This window comes from Delphinapterus leucas, chromosome 9 (genome assembly GCF_059928025.1).
Source record: "Delphinapterus leucas isolate spDelLeu-1000000601 "Yukka" chromosome 9, BTC_Dleu_Yukka2, whole genome shotgun sequence".
NCBI classification, from domain to species: domain Eukaryota; kingdom Metazoa; phylum Chordata; class Mammalia; order Artiodactyla; family Monodontidae; genus Delphinapterus; species Delphinapterus leucas.
Genome location: NC_143137.1, coordinates 1,305,912 through 1,327,133, shown reverse-complemented (window position 1 = coordinate 1,327,133; position 21,222 = coordinate 1,305,912). Strand labels below are relative to the sequence as shown.

The 21,222-nt window shown below is 45.7% G+C and overlaps 1 protein-coding gene across 5 annotated transcripts in view; it reads left to right on the top strand.

The window, feature by feature from the left end:
* The window catches only part of UBE3C (ubiquitin protein ligase E3C), a 121,427-nt gene that overhangs the window by 81,780 nt on the left and 18,425 nt on the right, over positions 1-21,222 (top strand). For all 5 annotated transcript variants that reach the window (XM_089917108.1, XM_022576519.3, XM_089917107.1 and 2 more), the window contains one exon: positions 15,997-16,209. In XM_089917108.1, the coding sequence (XP_089773234.1) occupies positions 15,997-16,209 (213 nt within the window). The remainder of the gene's footprint in view (positions 1-15,996; positions 16,210-21,222) is intronic.

Below are 21,222 nucleotides of genomic sequence, written 5' to 3'. Positions count from 1 at the left end.
TCACGGCACCACGTGGTTTTATCTGGTGGAGGCCCCTTTCCTGGTTCAGAGCTGGTGCCTGCTCCGTGGGTCTTTGCATGGCAGAAGGGGGCGAGGGAGCTCCGTGGGGCTTCTTTGCAAGGGCTCCAATTCCATTCACGAGGGCTCCACCCTCGTGCCCTAAGCACCAGGGGCCCCACCTCCTGACGCCATCACAGTGTGTGGGGTTTGGGGGAAACGCAGACGTTCAGACCGTGGCATAGCTTGTGGGCTGCATAGGCGGGGCGTAGGAGGTGGGGCTCCAGTTACGTTGGGAGGGGCTCTTCCCCACAGCTCGGGCCCAGTCCCCCAAGAAAGGGATTCTTCTTCTTTTTCTTTTTAATTGATTACTAGCATTTTAAGTTACGGAAACGTTTACATATAAGGTTATTTTGTTTGCTTCTTTGCACTTAAATAGTGTTGATAGTTACTAATCCTAACAGGATGTGGCTGGCAAGTATCCCACTAAAATCAGTAATTGAAACTTATGCCCAGCTGTTGCAAGTGAGGTGGAAAAATCATCTGGTTATTCCCATAGGAAATTGAAAATGAATGATTCTTGGTTTTTGAATGAATGAATGAATGAATTCATTCCACCAGTCGTAACTTACAGAGCATGGTGTGTTTGGGGACGTGCGCAGGGATTCCCCGGTACTCAAACTAACTACCAAGTACTCACGGTCACGACAGACAAAAAGTTTTATCCCAAGTCCACCGTCTGAGTCAGCAGCCCATTGCAGTGTTTAGCGGGTGGAGGTGGGAGGATCGTGTGAGTGCTGCGGTCCAGCCTCGGGCCTCCTGGCCAGCCCGCCTCGTCAGGGTGAGGAGATGTCTTCTGCCCCCTTCCTGGCTCCCAGCACCCACTTCTGCCAGGCACCGGGCCCAGTTCAGAAGATCCCTTCCTCAAGTTAGTTCCCGTTTCTCTTCATACTGGGATGTTTCTTGCAGTATAGAAGGAAGATGTAACTTCTCCCTGGTTCTGTAAAGTATCGTGCACAGTGCACACACCGTGGCCACTAACTACTGAGATTGATAATAAATGAAGTTCATGCTTTATGTTGCCCAGGAACCTGGGTGTGTTGTTATACAGATAGGTAAACATTTTTCGTGGTATTTTGGGGGAATTTGTTAGGGTTTTTGGATCGTCTAGGAATGCATTTTTATTTCCCCTGTTTGCAGTAGTAGAGTAGGAACGCCTGATATTTAATATTTACTATCCAGCACATTTTTAGAGACGGGCTGGGCTGTAACACAAGGGCTGTAATCAGTACGGCCTCTGAAAGTCGAAGGAGTGACCAGAGGCGGCAGCCTGAAACTAAGGGCGGCACACTGCGGCCCCTGAGCAAGTCCACCCGCCTATTTTATTGTTTGTTCGTCTTCTCTTTTTTGAAAAAAAGGCTTCACTGGAATATCATTTCCATATTGTCTGTGGCTGCTTTCCCCGGGGGCAGAGCTGAGCAGTGCTGAAGTACGTGCTGCTGGGCCCTTTCCAGGACAGGTTTGCCGGCCCTGCCGGGGGGCCAGCCGACAACCAGACCATAAAGGGCCGGTGTGTCCCGTGATGACAAGTTGGCTCTTCATCCCGTGGGCCGTGCAGAACCACTGTGTTCAGCAAATGGCTGAGGTGACAGACTTTGTACATTTTTAGGGAGACCCTGTGGAACCCATGCGGAGAATGGCTTTTAGAGACGAGGACAGCAACCCGGTCCTGAGTGACGGTGCCCTGATCACCTAGCGTCATGCTGTGAGGTCAGGTCAGCTGAGGACTGAAACGTGACCACTGGATTTATCAGCAAGTTTTTGTTTTCTGGGTGTTTCTTCCTTGTAACGTTTTATTGAGATAGAATTCTCAAACCATGCATTTCACCCATTTAAAAAAGTACAGTTCAGCGGTTTCGGTGCATTCACAGATTTGTACGGCTATCACTACAGATTTAGAACATTTTCATCACCTGTATCCATTAACAGTTACTCCTCCCTTCCCACCCCCAAGACCTAGGCAAACACTAATCTACTTTTTGTTTCTTATTCTACTATTAATTAATCTATTAAGGTACCGTTTGTCTCTTATTTGTGTCCTTATTCTGCACATTTCCTATAAATTGAATCATAACATATGTGGCCTTTTGTGATTGGCTTCTGTCACTTAGCATGTTTTCAGGGATCACTCAAGTTGTGCCATGTGTCAGTACTTCATTCCTTTTATTGCCAGTTAATATTCTGTTGTAGGGTATAACCACATTTAATGTAACCATCCCTCAGCTGGTGGACATGAGGGGGGTAGTCGTTGGTGATGTCTTTAGTGGGGTGGCACGATAGACATGAGTTTGCTTTGGGGTGAGGTAAAGGAAATGGAAGGGTTACAGGTGGAAAGAGTGTCGGTGGCCTTTTCAGCCGGCTTGGCTCCCGAGGGAAGGAGAGAGAGGATCTCTAGAGAAAGCACAAGTTCCAGAGAAGAATGGCTGGATGGTTTGGTCGGCGTTCAAAGATAGGGTAGCAGTCTTCGGTGAGGTGTCCGTGGGTAAAGAGCCAGACGGGGTTGGCCTGGAATCCTGGGAGAGGCACAGCGAAGAGCTGATGAGCAGGTGTGACCCAGAGCTGCACCCTCTGCAGGAGCTTGCTGCGATGGCGCAGATGTTGTCTGGCTGCCCTGCGGCTGGTGCAGGGAATCTCCTTGTGATGTCGTCGTTCTCATCAGCTTGGGTGTCAGCAGCCACTGTGGCTCGTGGCTGCGGCGTTGAGCAGCCCTGGGGCGGGTGGAGGGCCAGGGGCCATCTCTGCTAGACGAGGTGAGAGGGGGCAGCCACTGGTGAGCGCCCGGCTGACGCAGGGCTGCACTGTGGTGTCTGGAGAGACTGTGCAGAGTGAGCACATGGGGAGGAGGGCCCAAGGAGGTGGAGTCTCAGTAGGGAAGAAAGTGTACCAAGGAGGAGGGGTGAGCAACGTGCTGAAGGCAGCTGGGAGGTCAGGAAGGTGGGGCTACGAGGGGCACATCTCTGCTCAGGGCGGTGACGCTGAGCCAGCAGCAGGCTGAGTGCGAGCCACGCTCAGAGCTCAGTGTCCAGGGCTGATTACTCAGCAGCTTTACCGTCTTTGAATAAGTAAGTAAGAGACTAATGTTGCTACGTAATCATTTTCTGTAAAAATGAATCAGAACTTTAATCATTTTCAACTTTACAATTAAATTCCTTTATTTGTAGTTCTGGTCTCTGTGGTGCGTATTATATTAAACAGGCCTTCCCTCGAAGCTTAGAGTATGGAGTTGCCCATTGGAGAAGCACCTTAATTAAAAATTGATGCCTGCAAAGTAGGTGATGCTCTTGTGACTTATTTTGAAGTAACAGTTTTTTTGAAGTACAATTCACATTCCATAAAGTTCAGCCTTTTAAAGAGTACAATTCGGTGGGCTTTAGTACATTCACTGAGTTGCACAGCCATCTCCACTGTAATTTCAGAACAAATCCTAAAAAAGGAAACCCCATGTTCATTAGCAGTTGTTCCCCATTCTGCTCCAGTCCTATCAACCCTGGGCCACCACTAACCTACTTCCTGTCTCTGTGATTTGCGTGTTCTGGACATTTCATATAAATGGAATCACACAATATGTGGCCTTTTGTGACTGATTTCTTTGCCTTAGCGTAATGTTTTCAAGGCTCCTCCATGTTGTAGCATATATCAGTACTTCACTCCTTCTTTGTCTGAATAATGTTCCATCCTGTGAATATGTACTGTAGTTTATCAGTTCGTCATTTGATGGATTGTTGGGTTGTTTCTACTATTGGCTATTATGAGTAATGCTGCTGTGGACATTCATGGACAGTATATTTTCATTTCTCTTGCCAAGAGAAATACATACCTAGGAGTGGAAGTGTTGGGTCATATGGTGACTATATCAAAATGTCCACACCCTTTTACAATCCCACCAGCAATGTATGCGAGTTCCATTTTCTCCACATCCTTGCCAACACTTACTATTGTCTGTCTTTTTTGTAACACCCGTCCCGGTGGGTGTGAAGTGGTGTGTCATTATGGTTTTGATTTGCATTTCCCTGATGATTAATGATGTTGAACATCTTTTCGTGTGCTTCTTGTCTTCTGTGGAGAAATGTCTATTCAGGCCCATTTCTTAAATTGAGTTGTTTGCCTTTTATTAAGTCCTTTATATATTCTAGTTTCAAGTTCCCTTATTAGGTACGTGGTCTGCAGATATTATCTCCTTTTCTTTGGGTTGTCTTTCATTTTCTTGATGTTCTCCTTAGAAGCACAAAAGTTTTTAATTTTGTTTTTCTTTTGTTGCCTTATCTAAGAAACCATTGCCTAATCCAAGGTCACAAAAATATATATCTGAATGTTCTTCTAAGAGTTTTGTAGTTTTAGCTCTTATATTTATGTCTTTGATTCTTTTTTTTTTTTAACATCTTTATTGGAGCATAATTGCTTTACAATGGTGTGTTAGTTTCTGCTTTATAACAAAGTGAATCTGTTATACATATGTTCCCATATCTCTTCCCTCTTGCGTCTCCCTCCCTCCCACCCTCCCTGTCCACCCCTCTAGGTGGTCACAAAGCACTGAGCTGATCTCCCTGTGCTATGCGGCTGCTTTGAGTTTATTTCTGTAGATGGTGTGAGTTAGGAGGTTCCTCTATATTCTTTTTCGTATGGATGTCCAGCTGTCCCAGCACCATTTGTTGAAAAGACTGTCCTGGCACTCTTGTTGAGAGTCAGCTGACCACAAATGTAAGGGTTTATTTCTGAACTCTTGATTCTATTTCATTGATCTCTATGTCTAGCTTTATGCTAGTGTGACACTGTTTTGATTACTGTAGCTCTGTAGTAAGTTTTGTGTTGTGTGTGTGTGTGTGTGTGTGTGTTAATGACAAATGGTAATGGAACCCCAGGCCTAACAAAGCAGCGGGGTAGTGAGAATCGGTATGTCCTGGATATAAAAATCATGCTCCTTTATTTGTATCTCTTTGAGATGCATCATTATAGGCCCAGTTATTATTTATTTGTTCAGATTCCAAATGTCGCTATTTTAATAATACAGACTTTAAGTGTTCTTCAACTTTAGTAATGGGCTTCAGCTTGACCTCACCATTTTAACAGTATGTTTTCTTCAGGCTCCCCTTATTTCAGTGACAAATTTCGGACATTGACCTGATGTTAGATTCCTTAGCATAAATTTCAAACAGATCATTTTCTCGCCTTAATTCATTTTAAGGCATAATGTATCTCTCCCACCTGGAGCTGTGTGCTGTCCTTGGTGTCAGTTCTCAGGGAGATAGTATCTGTCCCTGTCAGTGGTCCCTTTCGACTCAGTCTCAGCTCCCTCCCAAGGATGTCAGTTTCATAACTCATTGCACGAAAATCTTTGAAAGGATGAGCTATCGTTCTTTCTGTGAAGGTGAGCCTTTATTTTGATAGCCTAACCTGAAATACTCCCTAAATTCAGTGGTTCTTATACAGTGCAGTGACAGACAACAGAGTAATTTTATTTGCATAAATTAAATCTTATTGCAGTTCTATATTATTTTTCCTTCCTGAGTGTATGAATTGTCCAACCTTGATTCATGTAGAGGCAGGATAAGTACTAGATGATCCTGGCTCGTGGAAGCTTTCTGGCTCACTGGTAGCTCTGTGCGTCGCTGGTCAGTGACGTGCTGCTCGCATTGAGAATTGTCCTGACGACACAGTCTTGGAAGGTGCTGTAGGTTCAGAGGGGATAACAGATCGCTCTTACTGCTGTACTCTGGAATATTTTCTTTTTTTTAATTTTATTTATTTATTTTTGGCTGCATTGGGTCTCTGTAGCTGCGCGCAGGCTTTTCTCTAGCTGCGGCTAGCAGGGGCTACTCTTCGTTGCGGTGCTCGGGCTTCTCATCGTGGTGGCTTCTCTTGTTGCAGAGCACGGGCTCTGGGCACGCGGGCTTCAGTAGTTGTGGCTCGTGGGCTCTAGAGCACAGGCTCAGTAGTTGTGGCGCACGGGCTTAGTTGCTTCGCGACATGTGGTATCTTCCCAGACCAGAGCTCGAACCCGTGTCCCCTGCATTGGCAGGTGGATGAATAACCACTGCGCCACCAGGGAAGCCCTGGAATATGTTACCTCTTTAAACCAGATTCCAGGGAGAAAAATTTGGCATCTAAACCTTTCTCCTAAAAATGAAGTTTGTATAAATTCTATCTCAAAGCTCTTTAAAATAATGAAGTTTAGACAAAACCAGTAACAAAACTATAGTTATTTGAGGATCGTACTTAATTTAGTTCCTCACTTTAAGGATTTTACTCATATAATTTTCTGCATGGAAATTCCTAAGGGAGCAGGGTTTCTAAAACGTATCTGATCACAAATGGTTAAACTTTGTACCAACATGTTAAAAATTGTCCAGATCTAAGTGAGTGTAATAGTATAGCACTAATAGTGTGGTATCTGAACATTAAATCTTTAAGAGAAGAAAATTGTATATTGATTGATTATGATATTTATTGGGTCATAATGTATTTAAATTTTCTTTAATGCATATGTTAGTGATTGTTTACTGTGATGAAGTGCAGAGAGGTCTCCAGGAGCACTCCTACATAGGAAGAATTACCTCATGTCACTGGTCACTTCTCCATTAAAAGTTCCATTAGCAGATGCTTCCTGCTTTGGTGTGGGTTGTGATTGCATTTTATCGCCTGTAAACCAGGCTCTAGACAGGGAATAAATAAACAGCTCAAGGATGCGGTAATGTCATCTTGAACTTTTTTTTTTTAACAGTTAGAAGCACCTACGTCCATTTAAGATGATTAAGTTCAGAATATTTATTGAAGGAAATCTTTCATCGTATTTGAACTCTATTTGGAACTAGCTCTTTTTTTCTTGCTTCAGAGTATTGATTTAATTGAAACAGAATGCCTGTAAATCAAATTATTTGATAATATCTTGATCATATATTTCAAATTTTTAATTAGCAGATGGTGAAACTTCAGCATAGTTTATAATTTTGTATTGAGTAGAATTCAGCACTTACTGTATCATAGAGTATAATATTGGCAGTTAAGTTTATCCTGAGATTTTTGAGAGCTGGGAGAATTTATTTTTCTATTCATTAGAGCCCTTTTATAAAATGCTCACAGATTTGCAGAGGCTTTAAAACTGTTGATTGGGGTGAGTAGTAGTCATTTAAGTTACTTTGGTCCTTAAATGGCAAAGCTTCTCTTTTATAATATCTTGTTTTGAACTCTCAGACTCATTAAGGGTTAGCATCCGATTGTCATCAGACTGAGCGCTCTGAGCCTAAAGTTAATATATCTTCCCCTTAGATCTTCTTAAACATAACGTTCAGTAAATAGTTGAGCATTCTGTGCTTAGCGCAGGTCTTCCAAACAATGTTAAGACTTTTTTCCTTTGATATCAGCAAATTTCAGAAGCAAGCTTTCTCTGAATCTCCCAGTTAACCACAGGGGACGATTCATCACGAGTTTGCTCTTGTTGACCTTCAGCTTTTTTTGGAAACAGAAAAATCAAAGATCATAATTTATAAATATGAACAACTTATAATTTACAAATGATTATTTTGTTTGAACCTTATCCCTTCTGAGAATTGTACCTGCTTTTACAGCATTCTAATCAGAATTTGTATTCTTTTCCATTAAAAACAAAGCACTCCCAAATCTGGAGATGATTCTTCTTTTTGCTAGTTAAGGTTATAGTTTTCTATATAAGTTTATTTCTTCAAAATTAAACATGAGGGCTTCCCTGGTGGCACAGTGGTTGAGGGTCTGCCTGCCGATGCAGGGGACGCGGGTTCCTGCCCCGGTCCAGGAGGATCCCACATGCCGCGGAGCGGCTGGGCCCATGAGCCATGGCCGCTGAGCCTGCGCGTCCGGAGCCTGTGCTCCACAACGGGAGAGGCCACAACAGTGAGAGGCCCGCGTACCGCAAAAAAAAAAAACAAAAAAAATTAAACATGAAATTAAAATAGTTTACAGTAAAAATGGCAGGTGTATTCCAGAATTCAGTTGATTCCAGTACCAAAAATATTATTGTAGTTTTAGCCATTCTGAGATACTCACCAAAATTCTTTCTGCTCCCACATAAAGTAGATCTTGCTTACTATTGAGATATCCCTTCTCATATTTTTTTAAGCACTCCCAAACACTAGTTTAACATGGGTCAGTATTAACACTGGGGCCATTTTCCTTTTTCTAAGCCATGTTAGATTCTCACCAGGAAAATTAGGAACACAGACTCTTGCTGGTGCTGCGTAAGGTGTATTGCATGTCTTTCCCTGCCTTTATTTGTGCAATAAGGGCAATAATTATCTAAAAATAAATTCGGCCCATTTAAATCCTTCTAAACACTTAAAATGAGTAAATTTCCTTTATGAAAAGGTAGCCAAGTGAAGATGTGTATTGCTGCTCTTGTTTCTAAAATTGGGATAACTTTGTTTGGGAGATAGCAGTAGGTTGGTGTTCTCCGTGAGTGAGACAGACCAGGCTGGGAGTCCTGGTTCCAGCAGCAGGGATCTGAGCAGAGGAGCGATAGCATAAGAGTTATGTTTAACAGGCCTCCTGGCCTCTGCTGTTAGAAGTAGCCCAGGGCTTCCCTGGTGGCGTGGTGGTTAAGAATCCACCTGCCAATGCAGGGGACACGGGTTCGAGCCCTGGTTCAGGAAGATCCCACCTGCCGCGGAGCAGCTAAGCCCGTGTGCCACAACTACTGAAGCCCGCGCGCTGCAACTAGAGAAAGCCTGTGCGCAGCAACAGACGTAACACGGCCAAAAATAAACAAATAAATAAAAAGAAGTAGCCCAAGTGGCAGCGGGAACCCAAGGACTGGGTGATGTCACCCAGGAGTGCTTGTGGCTACAGAAAAGGCCTTTCCAAGATTTAGAGTTCAGGGAGTGAAGGAGAATTTAGCAACGCAAGTTCAGAAGAAGCAGCTAGAAAGGTCAGGAGAAAACCAGGAAAGTGTTCTTTTGGAAGGGTTTATCTGGAAGCCAAATGAAGACTGTTTCAAGGGAGAGAGAATGACACGTCGGGTCAGGTGCTACCCGTAGGTCAGGTAGATAAGGACCGAGAGGTGACCATTTCTGCCAGCAGTGTGGACAAGCAGCTTTCCTGGAGTGGTGGAGGCCAGAGCCTCTGCACACGGGTCGAGAAAATGGGAGCAGTGTCTTCCAGAAGTACCTACCTTATGGTGTCCTGGAGCCTGTATCCCTACAGAAATAGTGCGTATATTCGGCAAAACACACGAGCTGGAGTGTTTATAGCAGCGCGATACTGCACAGCCCAAACTGCAACCCGCAGGGGCCCGGGGGCCTGCCGGCCGCGCCCGGAAAGTCGCGGAGGTTGTAGGGCATCTCGCGGGGATGGGTGGCAGCCGGACCACCAGGGTCGCCGGCCAGGGGGGTGCCTGCGTGCTTTTGCCCTGGGTGGGGGGCGCTTTCCACTTGGGGGGCTGGGCTGCAGCCTCTCCCACAGCTGGGGAGGGGCTGGGGAGGGAGGCCGGCAGGCAGCGACCCCCAGTCTTCTAAGGGGTGGCTGCCGGAGGGAGACGTGAGCAGTGGCTTCAAGGGGAAGGAGGCAGAGCTGCTGCCCTGGCGGCGGGGAGGGAGGGAGGGAGGGTCGGGTCGGGTCGGGTCGGTACTTTGGAGCAAGGCTGAGCTGGCAGGGCTCGTGGGCGGCAGTGCACAGCCTGGTGCCCAGACGGGCGCGTCCCCGCTCGGGACGCCTAGGGACTCTGAGAGACGGAAAGCCAGACCCTTGACTGCCCGCGGCTGGGGGTGTGAAATGTTCAAAAACCAATCGTGGTGATGGTTGCGCAACTCTGTGAATATCTGAACCACTGGATGGTTCGCTTTAAATGGGTGAATCGTCCGGTATGTGAATTATATCTCAGCAAAGCTGTTACCAAAAAGTAGTGCTGTAATATGGTAGTTTGGTAGAGCCTTAATGTCAGAGGCGTTAGGGGAGGGGGAGGTCAGTGTGAGGTGGGTTCGTGGGTGGGGCATGTCACAGATATCATCACCCTCGTTAGTTAGCAAGGGTCCTCAGTACCTGGCAGTGACGCCTCCTACCCTTGAGGGACACCAGGATCCTCACAGTTCAAAAGTCTAATATTTTATTATCCTGCTGGTGAAAGTAGAATTTTTAAACGTGCAAAATGTTTTCTTTTAATTACGGAGAAAAGTTCTTGGTTGTATGGGGTACCTTAACGAGTGTCTTTCCAGGAGCAGGAATATAACAGCTGCTCTAGAACTCCCAGATATTTACTTCTTTTTTTCTTTTGGCCGCGCCGTGCGGCATACTGGACTCTAGTTCCCCGACCAGGGATCGAACCCGTGCCTCCTGCAGTGGAAGCGCAGAGTCTTAACCACTGGACCGCCAGGGAAGTCCCAATGTTTACTTCTTGTGGGTAGAAATGGGAGTTTGGGTTTTGTCACTTTGGCTGTGGAGACGTGAATGCTTTATCGTCTGGAGACCTTCTGGTGGGCCCAGTGGGAGGAGCAGAGCAGCCTCTGTGGAGCCTGAGCTGGGGGGAGGGGCCTGGGGGGCGGCAGTCGCTGGACAGAGTCACTGTCACACCGTGGGTGGGTTTCTGGATACCCAGTGAGGAAAACAGGATTGAGGCGTGAACTCTCTTCCCCTACCCGTCTAGCATCCTCGCAGGATTTCAGGAGTGAAAGAGCTGTTTTTGAAAATAAAGCTGTCAAACCCCCCGTGAGGGTTATCAGTTGCCATGAACAAGTAAAAACCTCTCCTTCGCTTCCAGGGCTGGTGGGACGCCTCGTCCCCCTGGGTGGCAATGGCGCAGGTGAGACCCGACACGCAACGTGTGCTGTGTCTCTGAGGGTCAGGCAGCGGTGTGGACAGAGGGGTACAGGAGTAAGCGGTGCGGAAGGGTTTGAAATGAAGCCCCATACACTTAGTTTTGCATAACCTGAAATGTCTCAAAAGAGAATAAATGGTTTTTTGCAAACAAGTTCATGGATGCAGAATTCCATCCTACAGATCAGCGGTCCCTAGCACACAGTTGGCACTTAATAAATCTGCTAAATGACTAGGCACTGTATGTTGTATGTAGACTTGCACTGAAGATCAGATGTGTTTCCTGCCCTGCAGGAGCTTATCATAAAAATCAATAGTAGCCCCAGAGACCATGTTTTTCAACTCTCAGTTATTAATTCTGAAGCCTAGCTACTAAATTAAATAGCATACTGCTATCAGCTTACATTCTTATTTTACATACCTTTTATTTTTCAAACTCCAAGGCTAGCACGATCTGAAATAATTAAAATTATCTCCTTGCTCAATTAGAGTGGCTTTAAAACAAGACATCTCTGATATAGTTTTTAGATTAAGTTATAAATGTTCACTTTAGAACTACCTGAAGATTGATGGAGATGCATTTGAAAAGCATTATTTTTTTTTTATTGATTCTTAATGTAGTAAATTACTGAAGTTATTTGGCCACAAACAAACGGCCTGAGATGCGGCTCACATTGACTCTCCCGGTAGGGCCATGATTTGCATTGATTGCATTGCGACTGCACTTACTTATATTAAAAGGCTTCTACCATAATTAATCCTTTTTATTTCAAATCATTTTGGCACAATTTCTAGCTATAAACACTCATAAAGGACAGACAGTTGAAAAATGCGTCATAGGGTTTTTTTCAATATACCTATTGCTATTTTCTCATGACAAGTAGTTATTGATATGCTTCTAGGAACAAGTGTGGTGCAGCTGACTGAGAATTAAGGCCAGTATGAAAAACGCTAAGTGGATTATTTTGCATAAAAAATTGGCAGTTTTTGAAGTTGTATAATTAACCTGTGTTTAGAAAATAACTTGATTTATGCTTACATTTGTATCTCAGTTGCATACATTATGGAAATTTAATTTATAACCCATTTAGCTGATGCAATCATAGTTTTTAGTGCTATCATTTATTAGTGCTTGTATATTAAATGCTCTAAAGGTTTAAACCTGCCTCGTGTAAAAAATTATACCTATGCATTTACATTTTATGAGTCACAGTGGAATTTCTGTTTAAAATTCAGGTAGCTCTGATAGATTTAACAAACTTCACAGGTTTATTGTTACTAATGCAGAAATGGCAAACAATGACCTTATGTATTGAACATCAGATGATTTACACCTTGAGTTTACTTTACAGTCCACTGTACAAATGAGGCTTTTCTTCAACACCTGGGATCAATCACGTCGTCTTCTGCAGAATGCTCTCCTTGGCTCTGAAGGCATCATTCATTTAGAAGTAATGGGGTTTATAAGTGCTTCAGGTTAATAGTATCGGCCATTCTTAACTTGAAGCAAACCGTGGCTTCTCCAAACAGCTCACTCTTTACATTATCAGTGGATGACTTAAGTACCAGTTGCCGTTTTATTACTCATTCTCTAATTAAGAAGTCCTTTTATGCCATCCTTTCAAAATTAATTGGGTAATCATTAGTCTTCAAATCAAATAAAAGCACGGGGACATAACAGTCCAGTTTCCCTGGCACAGAGCATCTGTGGTCTCCACTGGGGGAAGATGGGGAGCCTGGCCTCCTGAGACGTGGTGACGCGGTGACGTCCCTCGGGAGTGTGGCTCATGGTGCCGGCCAGTGGCTTCTGAACCGAAGCCAGTGCACTCTGGGTGTTTACTTCTGGGAGGATGTTTCATAGCTGTTTTCTAGTTTCCTCCAGTCATATTAGTGGGTGAGAGTTTAAAATGTGGGTCTCGGGGGGTATCTGAGCTTTCTCTGGACGTTTAGGGGGAAAGGGGGAAGCATGCATATGAGTGCGTAAGGGTCAGTGATTATAGACTGCCACCCGAGTATGAGATAGAGCAGCGGTCCTCAACCTTTTTGGCGCTAGGGACCAGTTTCGAGGAAGACAGTTTTTCCATGGGGCAGCGGGGAGGAGGATATGGTTCAGGCAATAATGTGAGCGACGTGGGGAGCGGCAGGTGAAGCTTCGCTCGCTCGCCCGCGCGCCACTCACCTCCTGCTGTGCGGCCCGGTTCCTAACAGGCCCCAGACCGGTACCAGTCCGCAGCCTGGGGGTTGGGGACCCCTGAGATAGAGGGTTCAGTAGTGCAGTAGTGCTGGAAGCTGTGACTATGGAAGGGTCCCTCCCACGGTGCACAGTGGCACAAGGCTGCCATCTTTAATGTGGGGAAGGTGGGAGGGGCAGTGCCAGCTCACTCTGGCATTAGTTACGTCACACAGGTCTGTCTCACTAAACCCTGTGCTTAGCCTTTAGCGTGTGTGGGTGTGGCCAGGTGGGTGGCCTCTTGGAAGAGTGACTTCTGAAGTTAATTTCATGGCTGAGAGATCACCCCTTAGATTAAATTTTGCTTTATTTTAGTTGCATGCATAGCATCATAGCACTGAATCCTCACACAGTGGTGTAAAGAAGATCTGAGTGTGTCACACGGCATAGCTGATGGTAGGGGTCGCTAAGGCAGAGTTAGTCCAACCCTCACACCCTGTCTGTCCTTCTGGGGTCACAGACTGCCCTGCAAACAGAGAAAGGTCCATGATCCCCCGTGCTCAAGGCGACGCTTCCAGCTCTGCATTTACCAAGCGAGGGACTGACACCCCTTCTCCCCTGAGAGCGGGGGTGACTACAGTCATGGGAGCGTCTCAGAGGATCCGTGTCTTTGCAGATTAGATGTATGGTAACAAAAATGGCCTTTGTGGGGGAAATCCAGATTTACCCTTGACTTGCATGTAAGAATCACTTACCTTACAGTCAGTCGGATTTTCCAGGGGCCAAATGGAAATGCGGTCACTGATGCTGCCTGCTTGGCAGAACGCCTGTTACGTAGCAAGCATTCGATAAGCGGTAACTATTTTCATTAGAACATTTTTGACAAGAAAGATTTGTTGGGGCTTCTGAGTCATCTGCTACAATAAAATAATAATGCTTCTGAAAACTTGACAGCACATTTCTGATTCCTTGTTGCATTTTACAGCCTCAGGCCATAGGGATATTTATCGTGCCAGGTGAACCCTGACATTATGTTGGAAAACTTTATATAATTGTATTTCCTACCCTCTTTTGCTGGAGAATCTCTGGAGATTAATATAGTAATACTAACACTTAGTGTAATCCACACTGGTCATCAGGGAAATGTAATTTAAAACCACAATGAGATTAGATTACCCCGTTGCACCAACCGGAATAACTAAACCTTAAGAGTGACAGTACTGATAATTGGTGAGAATGTAGACCAGTTAGAACCTTCCTGCATTGCTGGTCATGGCGAAAAGAAATTGTGTTTTGGAAGACAGCATGTCAGTGTCTAATATAGTTAAACCTTCCTTGTGCTCCAGTACTTCCACTGTCACCCAGCCTGCTCAGGTATATAATAAGGAGAAATCAGAGCACAGACCCACAGAAAGGCAGGCCAGTGACTGATACAGCAGCTCTGCAATCGTAGCCGAGACTGGAGACCACTCACATGTCCATCGTCATGTGACTAGGTAGAGCTGTTAACAACAGTAACATAGGTGAATCTCAAAAACAGTATGTTGTGAGAAGACAGATATGAAAGAACACATACTGTATAGCCCCAATTATGAAGCTCCAGAACTGGCGAAACTTATCTGTGGTGACAGTAGAGTGAGGGTTAGCCTGAGGGAGGGAGGGTGTTGACTGAGGACTGAGGGGGCGCTAGGTTTGGGGAGGGGGTGTAAATGTTCTCTGTTGTGATCTGAACGGTCGTTACACAGCTGTGAGCAAGTACTGGCGTGTTGTACATTTCACTTTATGTAAATTATACCTTAATATAAATAGTTGCAAAAGTCATTACACATTGCCATCCTTAGACGTAAAGGTAGACAGTAACTTACAGGGAAAACACTGATCTGGGCATCAGGGAATCTGGGTTTTGACACCAGTTTTGCTGCCTACTTACTCAATACTGGGCAAATCTCCCGAGTTCTAAGGCCCGATCTCTTCATTTTACACTATGTGTTGGCAAACTACAGCCTGTGGGCCTGTAGCCTGCCACCTATGTTTGTATGGTCACCAAGCTAAGAATGCTTTTTTTTCCCCCCATTTGATGGTGAAAAAAAAATCTAAAGAAGAAGATTTCTTGACATTGGAAATTACCTGAAACCCAACCTTGGCACACATTGTGCTCCTTTTGTGCTAAAGGGCAGAGTGGAGGGGTGGCCACCGACGTGGTCTGGCCTGTCGTTGTGGGTGGAATTGTGACCCCCCCCCCCAAAGATGTGCTCAACTCCTAATACCCTGTACCTGTGATGCGACATTCGGAAAGATGGGTCTTTGCATATGTAGGCAAGCTCAGGTGAGGTCGTATTGGGTAGAGTGGGTCCCAGAATCCAGTGACTGGCGTCTTCATAAGAGAAAGGAGAGGGACACACACAAGGGGAGACCAGCACGTCCAGAGGCAGAGGCTGGAGGGGCACAGCAACAGGCCAGGGCCCAGCAAGGTGCCGGCAGCGCCGGAGCTGGAAGAGGCAGGAAGGACCCTCCCCTAGCGCCCGCCCAGAGAGCGTGGCCCTGCTGCCACCCTGATTTCAGGCCTTCAGACTGGGAGACGATAAGTTTCTGTTGTTTGAAGCCACCCAGTCTGTGATGCTTTGTTACAGCAGCCCTAGGAGACTGATGCACCTGCAAAACACTTCACAGAAAGCACCTGGCAGGCTCTTGCAGCATGAAGGCTGTGGCTCTTAAAAATTCCCATTGGCATTTCAGCCCCAAAATTCTTTGGTAGTCTGTTCTAGAAGTTTCTACGTAGTGAATGTATGCATTGAATGCTTAAACTATGGCCTGGCACGTGGGAAACGCTCACCAAATACTAGCTTCCACCATCCTCCTCATGGAGGAGAATCAGTCGTCTGCTATCTTAGGATTCTGTTAAATATCAAATTGGACATACGTTTTCTCATTTTTAGGAAGTATGAAAACAGAGTTCTTATGAAATGCTAATCAGTGGTCTTTGTTCTCATTTGAAGGCACTCTACGAAAATATGCTGGTGGAATTGCCCTTCGCTGGCTTTTTCCTGTCCAAGCTGCTTGGAACCAGCGCGGACGTGGACATCCACCACCTGGCGTCCTTAGACCCCGAAGTGTATAAGAATTTGCTGTTTCTCAAGAGCTACGAAGGTGACGTGGAGGAGCTGGGGTTGAACTTCACTGTGGTGAACAACGACCTTGGAGAGGCACAGGTGAGTCGGGGCTCTGGTGTGCAGAGACGTTTGCGTTCTGCGGTATGAGCTTGTGCGCATCTTCCTTGGAAGAGTCCCGGGGCTAAGAGCAGAGCTGGGGGAGTTCTGGTGGTGAGTGCGGCCCTCGCCACCCCTCGTGGTGCCAGGCTGCCAGGCACAGCAGCCGTCCTCCTGTGACGGTCACTCGCGTGGCTGTGAGCTAACCTTGCCTCTCGCCTCACTTCTGGAGCCTCAGGGGCAGGCAGTGCTCCTTTGTCCTCATCCAGCCGAGTGGCCCTCGGCAGCTCTTAACGCGGGTCGCAGACCTTCACTGTCCGCCTGCGTGCTCCTGTTATTTTTATCCTTGAGAAAAGTAAATAACATACTAGAGAGTCAAGCTAAGGTTTTGAATAGCTGCTTTCTTGAGATACGATCCGTGTACCATGAATTCCGCCCTGTAGCCTGTACAAGGTGGGTTAGTACGACCAGCTCCAGCATCCACATTTAGGACACTGTTACCACCACGGAGACACCGTGTGCCCAGCAGCATGTCCTGCCCGTCCTCAGTCTAGGCGAGCACTGGCCCACTTCCTGTCGCTGTGCACTTGTCTCTTCTGGGTGTTTTTCACACCTGGAACCTTAGGGTGTGTGGCCTCTGGTGCCTAGCTTCGTTCACTGGGTGCTGCAGGTGTACTTCACTCTCTTTTCTGGCCAACTGATGTATATGATGATGTATATGTGGATGTAGCACGTATCCTTGACCAGCTGATAAGCGTTCGGGTTATTTCCACTTTTTGGCTCTTAGGAGTAATACTGCTATGAACAGTCATGTACACCATACGTACTGAACGATTTAACACCCAGGATTTGCTTCGGATGTCATGAGAACCGGGCCAGTAGGTGAAGGCACAGGTGGCCTAGATTGGCCGCGAGGTGGAGCTTGCTGAAGCTGGTGGTGGAGGTGGGCGTGGGGGTCATCATACAATTCTGTCTACTTGAACACGCGCGCACGTGATCCCACAGTCTGCAGACCTTTAAAAGATGCACACAGGCAAATCGGATTGTTTGAGCACTTTGGAAGTCATATTTGTTAATATCTCATTGGATTTTTGAAGTAACCAACTGTTACTATAATGCTGATTGGGTCTTTGTGTTTCCGGTTACTTTTAAGTGCCTCTTGCTGCCTTGTGCAAATAATAATATCCAGTTAATTCTGGGTAAAATAAGGAAGATAATGAGTGACCCTAAAGGTTAAGATTTAAGATTGTAGAGCAATTTTGACTAACTGAAGGATAAAACATAATTTTCTCTCCCTGATTAAAACAGTTCCATGTAGCATTTTCGCTTTATATTTCTCCGTATCAATTAATTTCTCTTTTCCTATTAGTTATACTCCATCACCAGTATTCCCATTTTCGGAAGTCTTTTCTCCGTTCTGCCATTTAATATGAACGCTTTATTTGGTAAGAGTTTAAGTGAACTGTGTACATAAAATATAACTATATTATGTTACAGTTTCATTTAACATTCTAATGAGGATGGATTGTGATGGTCATGTAATATGTTAATGAGATACACTAACATACTAGGAGAAACGATAGAATAAAAATCAAATGTTTAAGAGTAGTTGTGACCTGATGTCTATTTGAAACTTTAATATTGTCTTACTACATGTATATTTATATTTTCAGTCAGATTAAAAACATTCCAACTCTTAAAAAAAAGAGTAACCAACCGTGCTTTTCTGACTTATGTTTGGTTTTCATAGAAGTTGTCTCTTTCGCAGGAGAGATGCATCTTTTCTGCTGTTCTTACGTAGATTGATAATCTTTTCTGAATCTAGTAGTTGGACTTTAACTATGAAAGTATTGTTATCTTTGAACTTTGTACTTGCTTCTCTAAGCTTCTGTTACTCCTCGGTTTCTAGTCCAGGCTTTCCAAGGTTGTCGGCTTTGCCAGCTTAGAAGTATCTGTGTGTCCAGCAGGTCCGTAGTGTCCAGTCCAGGCCGCGTGGACCGCACACTGACCCCATGGGTGACTGAGCCCTGTGGCGCAGCGCTGACCCCGTCTGGATCGACGGGGCTTCGAGTGTTTCCTGTGGTGTCGCCTGCTTGCCTCCATGCCTGTTCTTCCCTCCTTCATTGTTCAGGAGGGGTTGGTGGCACTCTGTACGCCAGCCAGTGGGCTGTGTGGGGGAGGTTGCCTTTAACTGTAAGCGCACCCTCATTCTAACTGGAGGCAGATATGATCTGCGTTGTGAGATCTGTAGTTTAGTAGTAGCTCAGAAGGATTGCTCCCATCCAAGTAGATCAGGGAGGGCTGCCCGGAAGAGGCTCTGGGTGGGTGATGAGGGGTCACCAGGTAGGTAAACAGATGGATTTGGAAGTGGCTGAAGTTTCACAGGCTTGGGGGAGAGTAGGTAGACAGAGCCAAGAAGTCTGGGCTTTATCCTGTCGTCCATGGAGAACCTTTTAGGGCCTTGGGCTTTAGGAAGGCTAAACGTACGCTCAGGAAGAGAGCCGGTGTTTCATTTAGCTGATTTGGGGGTGTTTCGGGGTAAGAGAGCCTACCAGGTGCGTTTCAGAGCTAGTAGGAAAACTAATAATAAGACACTTGAGCCTCCTGTCAGCGGAAGCTGAGGTTCTGGTTCTGTGAGTCAGGGCGGGTCCTGGGTATTCTCTGGGTCAGGTGGTTCCAGAATTCAGAGAAACCACAGTTCGGTTAAGCAGTGAGAAAAGTTCTTAACGAGAGCAGTTTGACCGTAATTTTCATTTGTAAAATTACGTTCTGTGGATCAGTGTCTTGGACTAAGTAGATTTTATTTGAGTCGGACGAGGGGGGGGGGGCAGGCAGGACATTCCAGAGTTTCTTCTCTTCCAGACTGATGAACGTGCTGTTGTTAGATGTGTCACGTTTGTTTAGCCATCTGTTGATGGACATTACAGTTGTTTCAGCTATCGTGAACAATGATGCCGTGGCTGTTGCTGTATAAATATCTTTTGGGGTCCCTGTTTTCAGTTATTTTGGGTGTATACCTAAAAGTGGAATTGTTGGGTCATATGGCAGTTCTGTGTTTAACTTTTTGAGGACCCGCTGTACTGTTTTCACATGATTTTACATTCCTGCCAGCAGTGCACAAGGGTTCCGATTTTTCCACATACTTGTCTGCACTTGTTATTTTCCGCTTCCTTTTCTCTCTGTTTTTTAAATAATAGCCCTCCTAGCGGGTGTGAAGTGCCGTTTCACTGTGGTGGTACATATAGTACACAGCGCTACGCTGTAGTACCGAGAGTCCCTCAGGAAAACTAAGAGATTTAGTATCTTTTCATTGGCTTCCCCCCTTGACTACAGAACTGTTCTGTGGTTTATTCTCCATCGTGATGTCTTCCAAAACTGAAGCAAAAAGCGTACACAAGGGCTTCCCTGGTGGCGCGGTGGTTGAGAGTCCGCCTGCTGATGCAGGGGACCACGGGTTCGTGCCCCGGTCCGGGAAGATCCCACATGCTGCGGAGCAGCTGGGCCCGTGAGCCATGGCCGCTGAGCCTGCGCATCCGGAGCCTGTGCTCCGCAACGGGAGAGGCCACAGCAGTGAGAGGCCCGCGTACCGCAAAAAAAAAAAAAAAAGCTACCTGTTTCAGAAATAGGTGACTAAATCCTAAACAGGAATAAAGGAAATAATGCTTCCTGAGACCTCCTCCTTCCTCCTGCTTGGTCGTCTAGGCATCTTTGAGAACTGGCATCAATGCTGTAAGATAAAAGGATGAGGGGCTGAGAACCAGATTTCATTTGCTTGTTTTGTTTTGACCTCTTCTTCCATCTCATAGAGCTGAAATTTCAGCACTGCAAAACTGAGATGTTTTTTAGAGATGGGATTTATTATTGTCCGAAGGAAATGTCGACATGCAGACAGTGATGCTGCTGTTGCCTCGCTCCACCTAGTGGCACGACTTAGAAGAAACGAAATAAAAGCTTTGGGGCCGTCGCCTAGGCCTTTGCTAATGGGGGTATTTCCCATTTTCCTTCTGAAATAGACGGTAATGGTGAGATGTCGCATATGTAAGAGTTCCATTAAAGCGCCACTGATAATACTGGAATCTGTTCAAAGCAAAAGTGTGAAGTCGGGATGTTCCAATTATTCATAGAAATTCCCACTGAGTAGAGAGATTATAGATGATAATGCGTAAGGATAATTATACTAAAGAGTCTAATTGGAAAAATTAAAGTCACTGGTAAAGTACCTAATTTGGGGAGAGATCGTATGGATTTCTGTAGAAATATACGTAAAAACCTAGTTCTCATATACAGGTGTAGGTTTATAAAACATCACGATTTAAAGATATGTAATATGCAAATGCTTCATTGTGTTGGCAGGTTATGTTAATGGATCTTCCCTTTTAAAATAATGGCGTTGCTCTCCAGTTTCTTCTTTCGTGTAAGCAGTGTGGCTGCTTGGTAGCCTACTCAGAAGTGAGCCTGAAGTTTTAGACGACTACTTTATGCACCTGTCTCCCTCGAGGACAGTGCTCCGGGTTTAAGATGGCCCATAAACATCTGTTCTGTAGACGAGCACTGAGCCTGAGTCCTGAGAGCCTGGCTAAAGCCCCGGTTATGCTGCTTTGCTGTGTGACCTTGGGCGAGTCACAGACCCCGTGCTCATCTTCAGATGGGGATGAGCTGCCGTGAGGATGAAATGAGCCCCTGTGCGTGAGTGACGGCTGCGGGGCGGGGCGGGGCAGAGGGTGCGGTGCCTGTGCACTCCCAAGGGCCGTAAGGTGTAGACGTCCAGGGCGGCAGAGAGGAGAGCTCTTGCTTTAAAGATTCCATGTTTAAAGATTTAAATATGCCCCTCAAAATGGAACTCTGAGGACAGATTTGACGTGATTTAAACATACATAGCTTTTTAGGTGTAGCCTGAGAGAGGAACTTAAATTACCAGCGTAACCACTTTAAAGTTACTAGAAATGTCAGTGCTGTCTGATTACTCAGGTAACGGGGGCTTGGAAGCTCTTTAAACGATACCTTCACGGGTCCTTT